Source organism: Haplochromis burtoni, unplaced genomic scaffold, assembly GCF_018398535.1.
Source record: "Haplochromis burtoni strain Fernald_Lab_line unplaced genomic scaffold, NCSU_Asbu1 Contig_148, whole genome shotgun sequence".
Taxonomy (NCBI): Eukaryota; Metazoa; Chordata; class Actinopteri; order Cichliformes; family Cichlidae; genus Haplochromis; species Haplochromis burtoni.
The window spans coordinates 1,397,997-1,420,542 of record NW_024582509.1 but is presented as its reverse complement, the minus strand read 5'-3'; the positions used below and the strand labels follow the sequence as shown (position 1 = coordinate 1,420,542).

At 45.1% G+C, this 22,546-nt stretch overlaps 2 protein-coding genes across 2 annotated transcripts in view; both read left to right on the top strand.

The window, feature by feature from the left end:
• LOC102294979 (rho GTPase-activating protein SYDE1) overlaps positions 1–4,649 on the top strand; it is a gene marked incomplete in the record, with an annotated part of 15,259 nt that extends 10,610 nt beyond the window's left edge. The window contains 6 exon segments of the mRNA XM_014336776.2: positions 474–611; positions 688–814; positions 942–1,117; positions 1,865–2,120; positions 2,200–2,490; positions 2,673–4,649. Coding sequence (XP_014192262.1) covers positions 474–611; positions 688–814; positions 942–1,117; positions 1,865–2,120; positions 2,200–2,490; positions 2,673–2,854 — 1,170 coding nt within the window.
• A 1,592-nt stretch (positions 4,650–6,241) lies between these two features.
• Positions 6,242–10,483, top strand: LOC102292899 (protein phosphatase 1 regulatory subunit 3C-B; the record flags this gene model as incomplete). Its single annotated transcript, XM_042224752.1, is given in 3 exon segments — positions 6,242–6,342; positions 7,405–7,808; positions 8,012–10,483. Coding segments are annotated over 3 exon segments (1,005 nt in total). The 3' UTR covers positions 8,599–10,483.
• Positions 10,484–22,546: the final 12,063 nt, after the last annotated feature.

Sequence of the window (22,546 nt, the reverse complement as noted above, 5' to 3'; positions counted from 1 at the left end):
GGGATTACTTTTTTGGGGAAGTAATCAGTAATTAGTTACTGATTACTTTTTTCAAGTAACTTGACTAACACTGGTCATTACACATAAAGTGAAATATTTGAAGCCTTTTTTGTTGTTTTCATTTTGGTGATTGTGGTTGTGATATGGAAACGTCCAGCTTCTCAAGGGTGTGTTCACTCACACAGTCGGTACCTGGTGGGGCTCCTTCACCATCAATGCCTGCTGCAGTGCAGTGTAGCATAGCCACGGTCAGCCTGCAGCTGCTCCAGTATTACAGAAGCCCAGATAGGGGTTCAGGTCAGGTGAGCTGGCAGACCAATCACAGTAGCATCATGCTCAGCAAACCCTCTGGTAGCAGTTGCACCGCTGCTGAAAAGGGAAATCAGCATCTCCATGATGAGCATGAAGTGCTGTGAACTGTGGACCAACCACCACCGCCGCTACAGACTCAATCATAAATTGTGTGTCTGCAGCCCAACGGCGACGCATCCACCCCGTCCTCTGTGTTTGGGGTTGAGCTCCACCACCTGGTGGAGAAAGAGGGCTCTGCAACTCCCGTCCCCCTGCTGATCCAGAAAACAGTGGCAGAGATCGAACGACGGGGACTGAAGGTTAGCGTGCAAGTCTGCTGTGACAAAGATGCCGCGGCTTCGCCGTCAGCTGATTATGTGTCTGTGTGTGTGTCAGGTGGTAGGTCTTTACAGGCTCTGTGGCTCTGCTGCGGTGAAGAAGGAGCTCAGGGATTGGTTCGAAAGGAACAGCTCAGCAGTTTGTCTGTCTGAGGACCTCTACCCTGACATCAACGTAATCACAGGTAAGCACAGCAGAGAACATGTACTTGACCCCTGGCTCCTTACCCTGTCCCTGTGTCTGAGCTAGACTCTGACCCGACCTCTGATCGTCCTCATACTCATTGTGACTGCACTCACCTGCCTCCTCAGGGATTCTAAAGGACTACCTGCGGGAGCTGCCATCCCCCCTCATCACTAGGACTCTGTACCAGGTGGTCCGGGAGGCCATGACCCTACGACCCCCACCTGTCCAACCTGCAACACCTGATCCCCAACTGTCCCAAAGGACCGTGGAGCTGCTGTCCTGTCTGCCACCTCCAGAAAGGGTAACATCCAGTACTCCTGCAGTACTACTGTGGTAATCTTGCAGTGCACCGGCAGTATTCTTACAATGCAGCTTCCTGCTGTGTCCTCACAGTCAGCAGTACCTTGACTCAGTCTATCTGATGGACACTCTTCTTCTTCTGTGTGCAGGCCTGCTGTTGGTCCTGCTTCTTCCTGTCTCTGGGACACTACTGTGACCCAGCTGTGAGCCCTCTATGACCGCTCTAGTTTGCAGAGTTGGTGTAAGACAGATAAAGAACACACAGCATTTACATTTAAAGCAAATGATGAAGGTTTGATTTAGTCTGATCGAGCATGTCGCGCTAGAACTGGCCAGTGACATAATTCCAGTAGTCAAGGAATTCTGCATGCACCAACTGCATTCTCATAGGGACGTTTCTTCTTCGTTAATGCAGAAGCTGCTGTCGCGGTTCCCGGTGCATTGTGGGTAATGTTGGCAGCAGCCTTTGAACAGGAAGAATAGTCTGGAATAATGAACGCATTATTTACTTCCTGTATGAACACATGGTCCTACAGAGGGGTAGAAAACTGGCAGCTTCAGCTGCAACCTAACACCCTGACCTTTGACCTTTTCGCAACCTGGAACCTTTGAAGTAAAATAAACAGGCTGAATATTTTACATTCGGGAAAATTGAGACGAGTTAATCTGACATCTGACATCAGGTCAGATTTCAGCAGGTCAACCGCTGAGTTGTCTACTAACTGTCCTCGCCATCTCTCGCTTTCAGGCCACTCTGTTGCTCCTGCTCGACCACCTCAGCCTCGTAGCATCTTTGAGCGCCGCCAACAGGATGACTCATCAGAACCTCGCCGTGTGCTTCGGGCCTGTGCTCCTCACGCCAACCCAAGATGCGTGGAGGGGGGGAGGAGGGAAGTCGGGAAGAGGATCAACGAAGGGCTTCTATCATGGCGAGGAGATGGCGAGCGCCGTGGACTTCAAACGGCACATCGAAGCGCTGCACTACCTGCTGCAGCTGTGGCCAGGTAAGCCCTACAGACCTGCCCACATCCTTACCTTGCCATGGAACCCATCGAGATCGTCCCAATTGTTCTTTGTCCTCAGTGCCAACTCATCGAGCACCAGCCGACGCCAATGCCTCGCCTCCTCCCTCCTCCACCCCTCACCAGAATCCCTTGGTGCAGCAGCAGCGGCATCCTGCGTTGCGCCTGGCTCTACCACAGAGCCCTGAAGAGGAGGTGGTGGTGTCACGGCGAGGGCGTGGCGGTGTGGCCCGGCTGGAGAGTCCACCGCCAATCAACAGGTACGCGGGAGACTGGAGCGTTTGCGGACAAGAGTTTCTGACCGGGCAGGATGCCGATTACGATGAGGTGGCAGGAAGCGAGAGTGATGCAGGTAAAAATCAGCTGATCGTCTACCTATACACATGGTTAACCTGCACAGGTGTCACTGAAATCACACCTGTTTGATTCCTGCTGGGTCACATTACGGCCTGAGAGGGTGACTGTAGAACTGACAGGTGTCTGACTGACAGCCCTTCTCCTCTCTGACTCTGCTTCTTCCTCTTGGTTTTTCAGGGAGTGATGATGAAGACGAGGAGGAGAAGAAGAGGGCATGGCCAACAGGAGGGGGCGGAGCTCTGTACATGGATGACTTCCTGGACTTTGACGCTCCGTTTAACTGTCGGCTCAGCCTGAAGGACTTTGACACGCTGATTCACGACCTGGACCGCGAGCTCGCCAAACAGATCTGTCTGTAGAGAAGGAGGAGGAGCAGGAGCAGGAGGAGGAGCAGGAGCAGGAGGAGGAGCAGGAGGAGGAGCAGGAGGAGGAGGAGCAGGAGGAGGAGGAAGATCTGACCTCATTAAATTTCAGATCAGCTGAGTTTTAAAGTGTTTGTCTCTGATGGTTTGAGTTTGTGCTTAAATGAAACTACAATGATGTTTGTGTGGGAAAGCAGATCAGCTGTTAGCTTGACCTCTGACCTTTTACTCCATAGCTGTTTTCAGCAATGAGAACAGAATAACTTTTCATAGCAACAGGGATGAACATTAATGATCGCTCAAAGTTCAGAGTTCATCAAAGAAACTTTTTATAACTTTTTCAGTGAATTATAATTAACGTTGAATTATTTCACGTAATGAAAAAACACCTGACGTGTTTATTTTCAGACTTTTAAAAAAGAGAGAAGAGTCATTTTACTCTGCAACACATTTCAAAAGTAAACAATAAAAATAAAAGAAAACATTTCTTGTAATAATAAAAAATAAATAATTAGCATGAAGAGAAAAACCTGAACTAATCTCGGTGCTGGTAAAATATGAGTTTTGTATTTCTCCGTTTTGGGCCTTAAAGAAGAATATTCTAGTTAAAATAAATGAAACAAATAGTTATCTGAAAAAATGGGAAATGTTCTCATTGCCATGACTTTAAAGTCTTTTTCATTGTGAGAGTGTTTATACTGATTAACTATAAAGTTAAAAAAGGAAACAATTAAATGTCTGACCTTTATATAATCTAAACTCAACCCTCCATTATCCCATCATCAGGGCTCAAAGTACCAATGTTCTCATTCCTCAAATGATAGAAAATAATCTTTAAATAAGGGGAAACTATAATCTGAAAAAGGTGATCATGGTGATGAAGGTTCTCAAATCAAGTTTCATTCAAAGCGTTTCTTTGGTGAAGTCTGAAGGTGAGGCTACGTCGCTCTTTAAACTGATTAAATCAGCTGCTCAGGACGTCTTGAAGGAGGCGCTGTGCCGAGAACCAAACGGGAATTTATTCCTTATTTGAACCAAACGGGAATTTATTCCCGTTTGGTTCAAAGAAAGGACTCAAAGCGTGCACGGTGACGGTCTCAGGGTGAGTCTAACGTTGAAACCAAAGTATGTGCCTCAGAGCCTGTGAGCTAACATTAGCTCACAAAGTCCAGTAATCAGTGACATCACCAAACGAGCAGCTCTTGACAGAGTCCGCACGAGGCTTCACAGGGGGGCGGCAGCAGAGCGCCAGGTCAGGTTAGACAGCACGCATACTGGGGTTATTAATAACAACTGCTCTCTGAGGTTGTGGAGCTCCGAGTTCAGGCATGCCGTTCAGAGCCCCAAACCGTCAACAAACTTTGGGCCTGACTGCAGCTTCAGTGTGAAGAATGGGTTCTCTGAGGCGTGGAGGAGGTACAGGAACCTCCTTTCACAGCAGCGAGCACCGGATATCTGGGTATCAGGGCTGGACTTCGGAGGATCTGGTGTTGTTTGCACTGTTGAAGCCATAATTTCTGTTTTGATGGTACAGAGTTTCTCACTGTGAGTTTGTGAAGTTTGAAGCTCTTTTCTCCTTGTTGTTGCTGACAGTATTATTATTGTTATTATTATTGTTGTTGTTGTTACTCTGTTTTGCACATCTTCAATAAGCACTTGTGTTTTTTACAATGAAGACGACGTTTGTCTGCAGATGAAGTAAGCAAAGTGATGAAGCACAGTTCCTGTTGGAACAGAACACAGTCTGTATGTCTTATTACCCCAAACAGCTATTAAACACCTTATTAATGAAGCTTCTGTCTGCTGTGGTCAATATCATCACTGCTGTCACTAGACCTCAGTGCACCATTCACTTTGTGTTGCACTTCGCTCTCGCTCTGCAGGCCTACTTGTTGTTCCTAGAGTATTTAAAAGTAGAATGGGAGGCAGAGCCTTCAGTTTTCAGGCCCCTCTTCTGTGGAACCAGCTTCCAGTTTGGATTCGGGAGACAGACACTATCTCTACTTTTAAGATTAGGCTTCAAACTTTCCTTTTTGCTAAAGCATATAGTTAGGGCTGGACCAGGTGACCCTGAATCCTCCCTTAGTTATGCTGCAATAGGTGTAGGCTGCCGGGGATTCCCATGATGCATTGGGTGTTTCTTCTTCACTCACTATGTGTTAATAGACCCCCCTGCACTGAAATGGCCTGTATTTGTATAGTGCTTTACAGCGCTCATTAGTTCTTATTAATCTCTGGCTCTCAGCAGCGTGACTTTGTCGTGTCTTCCCTAACCCCAGTCAGTTGCGGCAGATGGCCGCCCCTCCCTGAGCCTGGTTCTGCTGGAGGTATGTTTCTGTTAAAGGGTGTTTTATAAATAAAGTTGAATGTGTCACAGATTAAATCTACATCATGTGACATCACACGTACCTCTGACTCCTCACTAAACATCAGCGTCTTTCTAAAGCACTACAGGCTGCCCCTCTGCAGACTTCCTGAAGTCAGTCAATCAGAACAAACCCCCCTTAAAGGGAAGGCACTAAAACAGCTTGTTTTACGAGAATGGGGGGAGCCAAGGAGCTGCAACTAGTAACAGACAAAGAAGGATTATTCTGATCTTTGAATCATGCAAAGCTGCTGCTGCAGGACAGTCTAAAAGTCTGATCCTGTCCTCACCTCAGTTTCACGGTCTGCAGAGGAGGCAAACTGTCTGTCAGTCTGTTGATCATGTATGAGGCAGCTAAGGATGAAGCTTCCTCTGAGTTTACCTGTGAGTTTACCTGTTCACTGTGGGAACTGTCAGCCCTCAGTCTGTCTGACAAGACTCAGCGATTTCCTGAGGTCTCTGCAGCTGAAATCTGTAAGTAAAAAGGAAAGCAGCTTCGACCAGCCTGTGGGGACGTTTGTAGGACGGTCGTCTCGTCCATCTTTCAGCAGGTGCAGCTTCACCGCAGAAGACTCTGTCCTCATCAGTCCACCTTGATGACATTGACGGGATCAGAGACACATGAGACAGATCGAAATCATAACTTTGTTTATGTGGTAACTTTAAAAACGGCAAATTCTGACGTACAGAAGCGTGATTGGCAGTGATCAGTGGCGTCTCTCACTCACTAACACTTGCATTTCTTCCTCTTAACTCACCTGTCAGTCAAAGCTCAGTGTGCATCAGGCCCCGCCCACCTTCTCCGTCCCGATAAACGCGCTCTCTCCTTCACTCTCTCGCTCGCTCTATTTGGCGTTTCTCTGATTGGCTGTCAGTGTGACCAGCTGACGGTGCCGAGCGCTGATTGGCTTCTCTCTCTCCCCGTTCTCGGATTGTCAGGGGGCGTGTCGGTGCGCGCGGACAGGCAGTGGTCGGACTTTAAAATGGCGGAAAAATAAACGAAGAAAAAAAAGTAAAAAAAACAAACAAACAAACAAAAAAAACCGTGGACACGGAGGGAAGCCCCGCGGCTGTCCGGGACGGGCCGAACCGGGCGACAGGTTTCCATGAACTGCACCAGGTGAGCTGCTCAAATATTAAACTGCGCCACAGCCTTCATCCTCCTCATCATCAGTCTGTGAACTCGAGCTGCAGGTCAGCCTGGCACTGATCGATAAGCGATGGTTCTGTCGGTTATTGGTTTCAAACATCGATCAGAAGAACCGCCGGGTCAGTCAGCTTTAAAATCGGAGAAGTGTTGAAATATTCATCACAGAGCTGCAGATTACAAATCAAGTCATCAATAATCTGGCTTTGACTGTTGACCATGCACTCAGTAATCAGATTACTCTGTCAGCACCGCTTCAGGTGATATCAGAAACATGCAAACGTACCTGACTCGTGTTAGTCTCATGTTTGTGTGTCCGACATACCTGTTAGCTAAAGGTAACTAAGTAAAGATGCCCAATAATCGATCACTTGGTGGTTATTGGTTTCAAACATTGATCAGCAGAACCAGCCAATCACACTGCTGTATTGAAACCTGGCCCACAGACACACGCTGGAGTTTTTCTCACTTCCTGCATGAAAAAACGTTTGCATGTGACTGATTTTTAAGGCTCGACTTTTACCAGCTCTTTAAGTTGAACTTGGACCTGCAGTTCTATGATATCGTCCAGTTTGTGTGTTTTCTGTGTAAAATCACCTCTAAAGACACCTGGGCCTCCTGCGCTCTTCGCCGTCTTCACACAGCCAAGTTTTTGAACAAAAGAAACGACAGGCAGGAAAGAGAATCTCTGAAAACCCACAGTCGGGTCTAAAGGTCAGTCCAGGACTCAGAAATGAGTGCTGGTCCTGTATGAGCACACCTGACGTACCTGCTTTTTAGGCAGTTTTAATGTATTAAGATCACAGAATGTTGACCATTTAATTCATTAACGAGGAAAGAATTATTTGATTGGTCACTTTTTCATCACGATTGATCACGGGCCGTCATCTCGAGCGCTCTGAACTTTGTCTGAGAGGCCATACGTAGTTCAGGTGTTTGGTGTTGCAGAGAGTCGTTATCTTCAGTGACTTTATTCAAATTAATGGCGATTTCTTCTTCTGCACTCTGAATACTGGCCCCCTCTGTCTTCCTCAGGGTCCTCCATGTCCTGAACCCTCGCCCCGGGGGCCCATCTCCCATCATGCCCATCGACGTGGCCGTAAGGATCTGCCTGGCCAGCTCACCTCCTCTGCGCTCCTTCCTCGGGAACTGCAACAAGCGCTCCTCATCCTCAGTCGCTCTGCTGCCGCATTGCCGACCACTGCGACCCTGCCTTACCTCCGCGATGGCGACGGCACCATCAGCGGGCGCAGAGAGCAACAGCGGCAGCCCGGGGATGTTAAGGAGGAAGAAGAGGAAGACCGTGGTGTTTGCGGACTCGCGGGGTTTGGCACTCGCCACTGTCCACGTCTACAACGAGTGCGAAGATGAGGCGCTCAGCGAGCTGCTGACCGAGATCGAGGGTGCTGCCTCCGGACTGCACCTGGCAGACATCAAAGGTGACGGAGGAGGTCACTGATACTTAACAACAAACAAATCAGTAATCTATTAATCAATACATTTGTTCTGGAAGCTTCTTTGTGCCGGGTTGCTTACTCACAGTCGCTCTTCTTTTTGCATCCCTGAAGCAGTTGGGAAGTCAGAACATTTCAGCTGAGCTTCATGTTCTTTATTGACACCTTTCTTCATCTCCTCCTTCCAGATCCAGCAGATTGTGGTTCTTGCCTGGTTCTGGCCTTCACCCAGCCAGCCGCAGACTACCTAGACCTGAGGAGTCGTCTCAAAGCCCAGCAGGTGTGCCTGGAGACCTGTTCAGTCCAGGAACACCTGCTCTCGGGTACTGTCCAGGTCCGAAACATCTGCTTTGAGAAGTCTGTCTGGGTGCGGATCACCTTTGACTCTTGGTGCTCCTTCCAGGACGTTCGCTGTCAGTACCTGAACAACGTCTACGGTTGCCCCGACACCGACACCTTCTCATTCTCCATCGCACTCCCGGAGCTCCTCAAGCCCTCTGGAAAAGTGGAGTTCTGTATCCGGTACCAGACTCAGGACCAGACGTTCTGGGACAACAACCTTGGGAACAACTATCGGCTGGCAACGGCCAATCGAAACAGTCGGAGCACGGCCGTTGAGAGTCCAGCTGGAGTACCGTTCCAGAGGGACCGCAGCGGAGACAAGAGAGATGAGATCCATTCGGACTTTGATCCGTTTGGAAGCCCTCGGACATCAGCAGGAATCTTTCCTGAATGGCAGAGCTGGGGCCACATAGAGACCACCCCCTACTGGTGAGACTGCCACAAGACACATTTTTAGGTCACACTCACTGGCTTTTATGATGTACAAGATCCACTCCAGCACTAAAGAAACACTTTATCCTCCAGCTGTGATCCAGATGTTTGTAGGATTCACTGCGCACTTCCTCACTTTACCTCACAGGAGTTCTCAGACAGATGTTTACCTCTGGATCTGTCTCATACTCTTTTACCCCATGCACCCAAAAACTGAACCTTTAACTTACACCCTGGTTCCCACGATCCCGCCGCCTAGCCGGATACCACCCGGGGCTCCTTCATACGCAGCACAGAGAGGCAGTCAGGAGGAACCAGGAGTTCCAAAGGGCTTTAAACCAGCATCCAAAGGAGACTTTGAACCGCGAGATGAGCTGACAGGCTTAAGATTCAGTGCTTTCTCAGAAGCTCCCAAAAATCCGTAATCAGCGCCTTACAAACGTTTTTTCCTCTGGTCTGCATGTTCTTCTTCTTCTTTTGGGTTTCACAGGATTTGGATGACCTTCACGTCTTCATGAGCATCCTTCTCTGGAGGACTCTGAAACACCAGCATGGTTAATGTAAGGGTTCCTGAGGGGCTCACCTTTTTTGGGTTGTTTTATATGAACTGAATCGCTTCTGTCGTCAGGACACAGCTTTGAGTTTCCTTGGTTCATGAACTCGACCGTGACGATCAGTGTTGTGCTGTAACAGGTCAGATTCAGGAAGTGTTTTAGCCGTTACTTTAGACGGCACGCACGTGACTCACTGCTAGTTATTATGATGATGGCAGGGTTTATGGAGGCGGAGCTGTGGCCACCTGAGCTGCTGCTGGTTTAGCTGGCACACCCTGTGGTCCGTCTCTGTTCAGACTGGTTTGTCGCTCTCTTATCGGAGATTTTTTTTGTTGCAGTTGTTCGCTACTGTGTCGACTCGGACTCGCTATAGTTATGTCAGTGAGCTTAGACTAACCGTTCTCGAGTCTGAACTTGTTTTAATGCTGAGATCTTGTAATATCTGACCTTTGACCTGTGACTTGGACCCTTCAGGGACTGGACCAGCTTTAGTCAGAGCTGTACCTTCACGTCTCCCTGTGGGGATCCTGAGTTCCTGAAAATGTTAGCTTCATAGGCTAGTCCTTGAGCTAAAGTCACATGACCTCATACATGACCAGATTCAAAGGTTAGCCTGATGACGCAAACTTGTCCGACTGGTCAATGTCAAAACTATGGCTCATCTGTTACCGGGCAGATTTTAGCCATTCTTTTTCCCCTCACTGATGTAGCTTTAAACGGTCAAAGGTCAGGAAAGCCTTGTCACGTTTAGTTGTTTTACTCTGACCCTCTGCTATGGGCGGAGTCACGTGACCTTTCACTTCCTCTTTGCTCCTGAAACCTTTACTGAACACTCCAGTGCTCTTACCTGTGTGTGCGTGCGTGCGTGCGTGCGTGTCGTGCGTGGCGCGCGTGTGTGTGTGTGTGTGTGTGTGTGTGTGTGTGTGTGCGCGTGTGGGGACCATGTGACAAGAAGTAAGAGGGAAATGTGTTTAAAGTGAACGATGATGATGTCGATACTGATGGGCCCTGAAGTGTTTCCTGAAGGGCTTGTGCTGCGTTCAGGTGCTGTCAGCCCTGAGGCTTGGAGTTTTTGTATGAGCGACTGTATCGGGGGGTGGGGTGGGGAACAGTTCTGATTGTCCCTAACCACAGAACCCCGCCCTCAGCTCTGACTTATTGTATTTAACTTGGTTAGCTCGTGAGCTAACTAGCTGCTAGCACTGTAGCAAGGCTGTAACGTAATGTGAAATGTAATGATGATGTCTGTACCAGGAAGTGATGTAAGCAGGGAGTGTTTGTCTGTTCCTATTTTTGTGTATCATTTCATAATAAAAGTCTAACATTTGTAAAGTTTGATTCTCGCTTACTTTATTCTGAAAAACTGACATCATATGAAGAGATGAAAGATAAATAATGAATAATTGTTTTAAATTGGGATGTTTTCACCTGAAAGTGTCCTTGTTGTTCAACCAACTCTGAGGGTTTCAGTTAGGTTCAATAAACTCGAACATGCTCTCTGGGACAGGAGGAGGCTGGCGTGATGAGATGTGAGCTGATGGCTGGAAGCGTGATTAACATTCCTGGTTTTGTCCGATTAGAGTCCAGCTGACTGAACTGAGGGGAGAGGGCGGTCAGCGAGTCAGAGCGGCCAATGGATCGAGCAGAATCCGTTCAATTAACAGGAAGTGAGATGCACGGTCTGTATAAGTTATTGATCCAGAGTGTGTGTGCGTGTGGATAGTTTCCACTGAGGGAGATTTATGCTTATATAAGCTTGTGCACGCAGACAGGAAGTTAAATCTGGTGCTGTCAGATGCGATGTGGATTACATCGCTGCTGTCACATGACCTCAGAGGCCGTGAAGCTGTTTCTGTGCGTCCCTGGGTTGGCTGTAGCTGTACCACCACCTCTTCCTCCTGAGAGCAGCTTGTGTCCACAGGATGTTTTGAGTCTCATTCTCAGGCTGGAGTCACATGACCCCACACTGCTCATCACTTTCATGAGGTTTACATATTAAAGAAGTGGAGCTGCTGTCTGACCCCAAGATTAAACTTTATTTAAAGCCTTCTTTCAGCGCTTTATTTTGAAAAGCTTTGTGAGGTTTAAAACAAAGCGTCCTCATCCTGCTGCTGTGGATTCATTGACCTGTAAAATCATCGATGTATCTTTTTGAGTTTTAAGTGAAAACTGATTGAACTGCTTTTTCATTTTTAGAACACTGCGATTGGCTAATGTCAGCGCTGACGGCACTCATCTGTTGCCGGGCAGACTTCAGCCATGCTGAGCCCTGACGTGCAGTTTGAACTTGACAGTAAACTTCAGATTATCCCATTTATATAAGAGGATCATCATCATAATGACTTGAATTAAGGCGTCTGATTGGCTCCTGACCTGAAGCCCATTTACTGATAATTTGATCCTTGGATCAATAATACCCAATAAGTTGACAGCATTGCGTAGACGTCTTCAGCACATGAAGTAAAGTCAGGAAACCATGGAGAAGTGGGAGGAGTCTGTTTCTGATCGTTGGGATGTGAGGAGTCTAACTGTTAGCACGCTGAGGCTAACAAACATGTTTGATAAGAAAGTGATCAGTTACTGAGCATTTTTGATGTACTCTGATTACTTTCAGCATGTAATGTTAGTGCACGTCACCTGTCCGCGGTTCTCCTCCTGAAAGAGTTTGAAACATTTAATGAAATATTTTCACTGCTCCTGCTTTACTTTGATTTATTTACATCCTGCCCAAATGGAGCAGCTGCTTTTTATCAGGAAGTTTGAGCCTTTTAGACGAGGCTCCATGTTTCTCACTGAGTGCTCTCTGCAGGCAGAGAAGAAGCTAACGTCTGGAAGAACAGAGGTCTCTGAGGCCCATACCAGGAACGCTGACATCAGAGTCATTCAACATTTACATCAATATTTCAAATTCACATTTTAATGATCCCTGAAAACAAAATCTGACGAACCAAAACAAAGTTAAAAAAAAAAAACAGACAAATTGATTAATAAAACAATCTGATCATCTCTGTATTGCTTCCATGATCCAGCTGATACTCTGACATCACTTCCTGTTGCTGAGCACTCAGAGCTCTTTGCGTGGCTTGTTTAACCCTGAAGATCGCAGAGGTCACGACCGCGACCTGCCTCCAACCATCAGCTGTTTCAAAGGCTCCACAGAAAGATTTGAACTTGGATTTAAAGAGCTACAGCTGATCTGAGACCAGCTGGGCGGTTGTTCCAGAGGTGCAGACACGGGGAAGGCACGGCGCCATTTCAGATGACCTTTAACTGCAGGATGGTCAGGAATGTGTGGACGCAGCAGACACGCTTTGTTCTGTAGTCACCGGGAGTCGACGCATCGCAGCAGTCATGTGACCTCTCTTTTTTGGTACCAGTCTGCAGCTTTTTAGACTCATTGTAAGAGAGATGAGCGTGCGATGTGTTACAGGAGTCCAGCCTCGAGGCATCAGAAGCAAGTCTGAAGGTTTTTAAAATGATTTCTGTCAAATGTCAGATTATCCCAAAGTGTGAATCAAAGCATCCTTCAGCAGAAATAAATCTCTTCCTCCTCAGCGTGTCTGTGAAGCCCGAACCTCAGAAACTTCAGACTCTAATTTTCTTTTTAGTCACTGTGAACTGAACGATTGATTATAAATTGTTACTGAAATGTCTGCATGACACCAAATCATATGTATTTTTCTTACATGGAGAGAATCAGATTCAATTAATTGTTTGATTGATTTTGTGATGATCAGTGAAGAGAAACAAAGAGCTCATCAGGAAGTGAAACACGAAGAGGAGGAACTCTGAAACCTATCAGACAGGAGGAAGAGGAGATGATGAGGCAGCAAACTGCAGGTCTGCTGAAAGTTTTTGTTCTTTTCAAAGCTAAAACAATCAAACTTGCTTTAATAGAAACAGCTGAGCCTGCCTCGGTGCTGTCATTCAGTCCAGCCGTGTTCTCTATCTGTGGGGGTGCACACTGTGCAGGGGCCTGTCCTCCACCATGGTTCTCCTTGCTCCTCTTTCTCAGGTTTCTCCTGCCTGATGTATTCACTGATCACATAGTCAGTTGTATAGATACATCTCTAATGATCGGCTATGTACCACAGGCCTTCAAGCTGGCTGCAGTTTAAACCTTTACTCAAAAAGCATCTCTAGACCCAGCAGTCTTAGCTAATTATAGGCCAATCTCCAACCTTCCTTTCATATCAAACATCCTTGAAAGAGTAGTTGTCAAACAGCTAACAGATCATCTGCAGAGGCTTATTTGAAGAGTTTCAGTCAGGTTTCAGAGCTCAGCACAGAAACAGCTTTAGTGAAGGTTACAAATGATCTTCTTATGGCCTCTGACAGTGGACTCATCTCTGTGCTTGTCCTGCTAGACCTCAGTGCAGCGTTCGATACTGTCGACCATAATATCCTATTAGAGGGAGGGGGGAGGATGAGAGAAGAAGAGGCAGCTGCAACGTAAAGACGCAGAATAAATCCAGCTTTGTGTCTGTTTCATTGTAGCTGAAGTCCGGGACAAAATGTTCCTTTTTCACCTCAATACCATTTTCTTCTGTTTTAATTTAATTTTATATATTTATATAGCACATTTAATTACAACAGGAGCGTTGACCAAAGTGCTGTACAAGAATACAACATACATAATAAAACAACTTAGAGTATTGATAGCAAATATGAATTAACAAATAACTCTCATGCTGTATTAAAAGCCAGTAAATAAAAATGTTTTTTAAGATAAGATTTAAAAAGATTGACAGTGGAAGCCTGTCTGATGTGTAGGGGTAAATTACTCCACAGCTTAGGCGCTATGACTTCAAATGCTCGATCACCTCTATGAACCAGCCTCGACCTTGGTACAGCTAAAAGCAAAAGATCACTTGATCTAAGAGATCTAAGGGGGTATAAGTCTGCAAGAGGTCAGACAAATACCCGGGAGCCTGTCCATTCAGGGCTTTGTAGGTCAACAAAAATGTTAAAGTTAATTCTGAAGTGGACAGGGAGCCAATGGAGAGAGGCGAGCACCGGGGAAATGTGTTCACATCCTTTAGTACGTGTCAGAAGACGAGCTGCAGCCTTGCCAGGCAGGTCTGGCTGACTCCAGCATATAAGGAGTTACAATAGTCCAGCTGGGATATAATGAAAGCATCAATCGCTCGTTCAAAGTTTTTAAAAGATAAAAATGATCACCTTAGATAAAAGCCTCAGTTTGAAGAAGGACCGCTGTACGACTGAGCTCAGCTGTTTTTCAAAGGTGAACTTGCTGTCAAATATAACCCCAGATTTTTGGCATGTGATTTGACAAAAGGCTCAAGACTGCGCAGGTTAACATTAGAGGTGCTGGGATAGCCGCTTGGTCCAAAAATTAGCACTTCGGTTTTGTTCTCATTGAAGTTAAGGAGGTTAGAGGCCATCCAGGATTTAACCTCACCGAGACACTGAAGTAAGGGTTCTAGTGAGGCAGGACTGTTTCCCTTCAGCTGAAGATAGATCTGAGTATCATCGGCATATGAATGAAAACAAATGTTACATTTTCTAAAAATTAGGCAGCATATAAATGGAGAACAATATTGGCCCCAGTATAGATCCCTGGGGAACACCACAAGTAAGGGGAGCTGAGGAAGAGATAAAATTGCCAACGCTCACAGAGAAGGTCCTGTCAGACAGGTATGACCCGAACCACTCTAATGTTTGTCTGTGATAAGATTGTTTTCAGAGGGAGGGCGCATCCCACCCCCTTGGCGATCGTGGCTCAAGAGTTGAGAGTTCGCCTTGTAATCGGAAGGTTCGAGCCCCGGCTTGGACAGTCTCGGTCGTTGTGTCCTTGGGCAAGACACTTCACCTACCGCCTACTGGTGGTGGTCAGAGGGCCCGGTGGCGCCAGTGTCCGGCAGCCTCGCCTCTGTCAGTGCGCCCCAGGGTGGCTGTGGCTACAATGTAGCTGCCATCCCCAGTGTGTGAATGTGTGTGTGAATGGGTGGATGACTGATATGTAAAGCGCTTTGGGGTCCTTAGGGACTAGTAAAGCGCTATATAAATACAGGCCATTTACCATTTAATTGGTCCAGCCCAGAGTCGATCATGACCAATTGGCCAATCCATCACTTTTCATTTTTAATACCATTACAAACAAACAAACAAAAACCCATCAACCCATAAAAACCGGAAAATCATTTTCCCGGTGGGCCGATGGCCAGTCCAGCTGTGGACACAGATGCCGTGTCTGCAATAGACAGAAAGCTCAGTGTAGGAGCCAAATGTGAGCTTTTCCTTTTTTGGGTTAGAGGGCTGGTTTAGTCCACACGCTGTATTGTTGCACGGTTGTGGGGCGTGACTCCTGGGTGTGTATTAGATGATAAATAATGGCACTCACCTGTTCACCGCACCTGCTGTTTGATGAGCAGAAAGGTAGGGTGAGCATGGGGTGAAGCTTTCTGTTGACCCGCAGCTTAATAAGATAAGATAAGATAACCTTTATTAGTCCCACACGTGGGAAAGTGGTTTTGTCACAGCAGGAAGTGGACAGTGCAAAAGTTACATAGCAAAAATTTGAATACAATGCAAATAATATACTGTACACAACTGTACAGAATAGAATGAAATAAAATACTATATACAGTAGAATAAAATAGAATAAAATATACAATAGGATAAAAATAGAATGCAAATTCTATATACAACTGAGTAAAAATACAACTTTGTCAGAAGCTTGTACAGTTTGATACACCGTTTGATGCCGTAGGCTGATTCTGCGAGTCAACATCGCAGTTTGGCGTAATAATTGGTGTAACACTTTGTGAGTCGCAGGCATGTTCGTCTGCGCAGTCTGAGCACTTGTTAGGGCCCGAGCACTAAAAGTGCGAAGGCCTTATTATATCTTTTGATTTGATTTTATTGATTAGCATCTCAGTGAATACAGAACAAAGATCTACCACAAAGCAAGAAAGCACGAGACAAGGCTAATCAAAAGGTCTTGGCTGAAGCGTTTGCTTATTACGCCAACCCTTTAACAAAAGATCTTTTTGCGTGCAGCTCCTGTACACAGGGCTCGAAGCAAAGAATAAAACAAAGCAAAAACAAACAAACAAACAAAAAAGTTTCCACCTTAGAAAGGTACCTACATCAAAGCAAAACAGTCAAGAGTTTCAGTATTATTATTTTTGCTCTTTTCATTCTTGATTTATATATTTTTCTATACTCTATTTTTAAACATGTTTTTAAACAAGGAAAATGAACTACACCTTTTTAAATCACTGTCATAACTATTCCACAGGTTAACTCCTCTAACAGAAACACATCTCTGCTTTATATTTGTCCTTATCTTGTTTTTTTTAAAGAAATCTGTTCCCCTTAAGTCATATTGACTCTCTCTGACTTTGAACAGCTTCTGAGTACTGCGGCAAAGCAAGTTATTTTGTGCTTTATACATTATCTGTGCCATTTTATATTCAACTAAATCATAAAATTTCAGGGTATTCAGATTAATAAACAAAATGTTAGTTGGTTCTATATAGTTTGATTGGTTTATAATTCTTATAGCTTTTTTTTGTAACTTGAAAATATGAAGAGTGTTCGTTTTATATGCATTACCCCATATCTCCAGACAGTAAGTCATATATGGAAGCAACAGAGTCAATAAAGTGTGTATAATGTTTTTTTGTTCAGGACATGCTTTGTTTTATAGAGAATAGCAATGGTTTTTGACATTTTTGTTTTCACATGGTTTATATGAGACTTCCAACTCAGCTTATCATCAATTATCACTCCAAGAAATTTATTTTCGTACACTCTTTCAATTTCAATTCCATTAACCCTGATTTTAGATACATTTTTCATTTGTCTAGTGCCAAAAATAATCAATTTTGTTTTCTTTATATTTAATGATAACTTATTTACATCAAACCAGTTTTTTAATATATTTAACTCCTTTTCCGCTGTAGTCAGAAGCTGTTCTAAGTTTTTACCTGAGCAGTACAGAGTGGTGTCATCAGCAAACAATACACATTTTAACAGTTTGGAAACACTACATATGTCACCTTATAAATACTAACCCCTTCCTCTTTCAAAAGAGTCTCCAAAATTACTGCGACACTTTCCCATTTATTTGGCCCAAATTCCCTGCCAAAAGCACCTCCAATCCCACGGCCCATCTCTAACAATGCAAGAGATGAAACCAACCAGACATCCAGCAAAACATGAAACTGTTCTGGAGTGCTGAGCAGGTTCATTCATTCAAGACGTTAACACCGGTGGCAGCAGTGGACGGACCTCTATTTGCTCCAGCAGCTGTGTGAGAGTCAGCAGATCGCTACAAACTGAAGATCATATGCAAGTTCTGGAAATTAAATGATGAATATTAACTTTGCTTTAAAACACAAAAATTTTAACTCATCTCAACATTCATTCAAACACATGACAAACTAATTGACACACCTGAGTCACTCACTTTCTTAAATCCACTCGCTCTCACAAGCTCGACTCCATCAGTGGCTGTTTGTTATATTAGCCACACTTATACACACTGCATGTAACTGCAAACGCTCTTCAGCCATGTTGATGTGTTACCTATATTGGCTGGAAATGTTCATTTCCAGACAACAGGCACAGGCAGACTATGCTTACATGTTACAACACTGGTGAAATTTTTATGTGTAATATATTTGTTCAAGACATTTCTTTGTTATGGGAAACATTTTGAAATCATCATGAGCAACAGGAGCGGTGATTTCTATAACTGCCACAAGTTAATCTTTGGTGGTTTTGGTATCAATGTGACAGGAAGTAAATACGGGCCAGTATCGCCGATACTGATACTTTTCAATTAATAAGGTGGATGCGTCATTGAATTGCCAAATGTGAATTAATTTTCATGACCTTGAGTGGTTTTTGTGATATTTTCTTTTTTATTATTAAATAGTTAAAACCCAGGAAATAATTAGGACAAAGCTTCTAATTAGAAAATGCTTTATTGTGGCGGGGCATGGCCTGCGATGTCCATCTCACCTGCACGACATCTACAATCCCGCCGGATTGTACCCTGTGCTCTGCTTGTGTTGTTGTAGGTGGTGAGATGAATGAACACAGGCTGCGTCCCATCATGCTTTAAACAAGCTGTAGTTCAGCCTCTTCTCAAAAAACACAATCTGGACACAACTGTTCTGTCCAGTTACAGGCCAATCGCAAAGCTTCCTTTTCTGTCTAACGTCTTGGAGAACGTGGTCTCCTTACACGTGCAGGCCCACATTGATTTTAACAAAGTCTCTGAAAAATGTCAATCTGGTTTTAAATCACCACATAGCGCTGACACGGCACTTAAGGGTTTTTAATGATATTCTTGTCCTGTTTTTCTTCTCTCACCCCAACCAATCACAGCAGATGGCCCCGCCCCTCCCTGAGCCTGGTTCTGCCGGAGGTTTCTTCCTGTTAAAAGGGAGTTTTTCCTTCCCACTGTCGCCAAAGTGCTGCTCATAGGGGGTCATATGATTGTTGGGTTTTTCTCTGTATCTATGAAGCGCCTTGAGGCGACTTTTGTTGTGATTTGGCGCTATATAAATAAAATTGAATTGAATGATATTCTTTTAACGCGGGACTCTGGCAGCCCTGCTGCCCTTTTATTGTTGGACTTGTCAGCAACTCTTAACACGGTCGACCACGACATCCTGTTATCACGACTAGAATTTCACGGCTGCCCTAAAAGGATCTGCTCTTGTTTGCAATGCTGTGGTTTCGACTCGCCGCTCCTGTGTCAGTGCAGGCTGACTGACATATCTCCAAAAATGCACGTCATTGTGGAGAAACTGCACAGTGCAGCACAGTGGTGTTGTATGCGTGAGATCGGATCCACGACTGTGACAGAAAAGCCGATCAGCTGATCATTGATCATTTTCATGGTTGAAGTAGCAACAGGAGAGGGAGGGGCTCCATATATCAGTTGTTAAGCTTAATGTGGGAATGCTTTACAAACATTCAGAGATGAACTGTACTGGTATCGGTCCGATCCAGTAATTTAGGGACCGATACGTAATATTGGATCGGTCTATCTCTACGCTGAACTCAACCCTGAGCCAACGTCGTTGTATTGATCATCCTCCGGAAATTAAAAACACAGTTCTCCACTTCATCTGTGGAGGACGAGAATATGACTATAGCATCTCAAAGGTCAAAGGGTATTCTCCTTTAACAACCGAAAACTCGGTAATGACCAAAATATTAGGCACGTCTTGCCCTCTTCTGCTTGTGTGACTGAAGATGCAGTTCAGAAATGTCACCACTAGATGGAGGCAAACGAATGTCAAAATGGAACTTGAGCCTCACTGGGCTGAGATTCACATTACAGGGTAAGACAAACACAGAAACACACACAAAACAATCATTTTAAAAAGTGAAAACAACAATAACAATGTCCTTCTTGCGATGCATTATGGGTCCTCATAATGGCACCTTTTTTTTCAGTCATAACTCGGCTTCCATACCTCCCACATCTAGCACATGCTATATTGCCCCATGGCATTAATTATCCATAAAATCTCTGTAAGAATAAAATGAAGTTTTGAAGAGTGTTCATATTTAAGTACAGGGTTTAAAAGTAAGTGGAACCTGAACCACATTAAGTGCTAACATCACTAATGTCACATAACTTTACTGACATGTGGCCAAAAGTCATGTGTAAATGTTCTTTCATATTGGAATATGTCTGTGAAGGTTCTCAGTCATCCAGGTCATCGTAGTCTAAGGAGCTTGCAAAGAAAAGCGTCTGGACTTTAAGTTGCTTGAAGACGTTTCACCTCTCATCCGAGAATCATATTGGAACATTTGCATCGTGACATAAAACTCTTACTTACTGTTAAAGGTTTACTCTTCTTTCTTTCTTTCTTTCTTTTATATTATCCACCTTATAAACAGTACCTCAAGTGGTTGTTGATCAATGGTCTTGACAATTTGCATATAATTGATGAAGGAACTGACCTCACAGTCCATTGTTCCCTCCGTGGTGCTACTTTCAGTCATTATGCAAATGTCCTGTTTATGAGGTTGAAACCTGCAGTCACCTGATGATGATGAAACGTTTCTCCCACTGAAAACGTCCAGATGAACAGAATCAACTGTTTGGGTTGACTGACCTGGATGGTTGAGCATCCATCAGGACAGAAAAGAAACAACCATTACTTCAAATTTATTATTAAATTCATTACTTATTAGTTAATTAATTAATTAAATTCATTACTTCATTACTTCACTATTCAAAGCCATGATCTCAAACTCATCTTCAAATAGAAGATTTTCTCCCCATCTGCTTTTATACTTTTTAAAAATAGCTCACCAGTAGATTAATTCTAAGGTACACTGTGGTTTTTCTCCTTTCCTTCCTTTTTCAGAATAGAATAGAATAGAATAGAATAGAATAGAATAGAATAATCCTTTAATTGTCCCATAAGGGGAAATTTGGTTGTAACAGCAGCCAGAAAGACACATATACAACAAGCAGGACACAGGACACAGGACAGAAACATGCACGATTTTTCTTACATATTTACATTAAGGACAGTGGTTACTATAAACAGAGTACTGTACAGTTATTAAATTAAATAAAATTAACTACAGATAAGAGGCAAAGCAGGTTGTAGTGCTGGTTTTGTGTATTTCTCCCATTGTTAGTTTTATTGTTTTGTTTAAGTTAGTTTTTTTTACTTTACCTCACCAAATGGACCTATAACAGAAATAAATGGATAAATAATGATTAATCTTAGTTTGACCACATAATGATAATCCCTTCATCTGTGTCTATTCTTTGATAAATCATATAATAACTAATCGGCCTCTTAAATCCTCCCTGTTTTTTGTCTTCATCCCCTTTCTGTTTAGGAAGGAGGGTTAGCTTCATAACATGGACATTTGTGACATGGGGGTGGGGGACACCCGTTTGCTAATGCACTAGACCCACAAACAGTGGCAATATAAGACCTTGTTTCCCTTTAACCCTTTATTATGAATAAAAAACAAACTGGACAGTTGGGGCAATGAGCTACCAAAACCTTTTCTGTAATTTTACACATTTATTTAGTTTAATTTAGTTAAATTTTTTTAAAGACTCATGCTGACAGATTTCTTTCTTTGTCGCACCACTTTTTTCTTTATCATGTAGAAAAACAGTTAAATATGTAACTTCTTTACACTCACATAAAGGGGAGTTTCACTGGTCCAGCCCACTCAGGATTAAAGTAGTCTGCCTCTGCCTCAATTTTATCCCACAACTTAGACATTCACATTACTCACACTCTCATTACACATACATATAGGATCTTGGGGGTGGGCACGATACACGGAGTCCAAAGTACCATCAGGGTGTACACCCCACCCCTGGCATCGTTGCCCACCTCTCAATTTTAAATACACGTAGACATTGAGGGCTAGCAGGAGGGACCATGCGCTTACCTGCTGCTCTCTGGCAGGTAGCTCCATGCCCTCCTGGGTTTTAAATGCACCTTAGAACACACATGCATCAACACTACAATGAGCGGGTGGAGGGAGGTTTGGAGTCTTCTCTCACCCCCATTCTCTGCGACCTGCTGGAGCGGGGGGGCTAGGAGGAGGAGTTGGCCGTCCGACTGCGGTCTGGAGTGTGGGGCCTCCCTGCTGCTGCGGAGTCGGGGCGGTCTGCCTCCCCCCACCGCAGGGAAAAGGGTAACACCACCTGGGTCTGGGTGCAGTTCCCCCCTCCAGGGGCAAGGGTACCTAGACCCGGTTCGTAGAGTACGCTTGGGGAGTGTGATCGTGTGTACAGCGTCTCTTTATGTCTGTCTCCACGTTGGTTGAGTGTGGAGTAAGTGCATATGAGAGCATGAGGGTGGGAATGGATGTTTGTGTCTGTGTGTGCCTGTATGTCTGTGTCTATATGTCAGGTTGGGTATCAGACGCCACCTCTCTGGGGACATCTCAGGCCCTCCAAGGTTTGGAGGCCTATCTCCACCCACCACCACTTCCCCTGCCAGTGGCGGACTCCCTAGCATCGGTGCGTTGGTGGTTCTTTGTGTCTGGGGGTGGGCGTCCAGGTACACACCGGCTCACTCCTTGGCGGCCGCTTATCGGGGCCTGGAGCCTGGGGCTCGCTCGGGCCACTTCGGAGGTGGGGTGCCCCCGGCCTCTCGGCCTGGGGCTCGGTCACTCAGGCACAGCTGGCTGCCGGCGGAGCTCACGGGCCGTCACTGCAACTCCCCCTGGCTTCTGCTCCGCGGCTGCTGAGTGAGCCCTCATCTGGGACTCTCCTCAGCTCTTTCTGGGACAGTGGCGCGGCTGCCCCTCTGTTGGTCTTCCTTGGTCTCTTGTGTTCTGGGGGCCTCTGGATGTCTGGAGTTTTGATCTCCTCCATACCTGCTTCATGCCCTGGAGGACGGGGCTGTGGCCCCC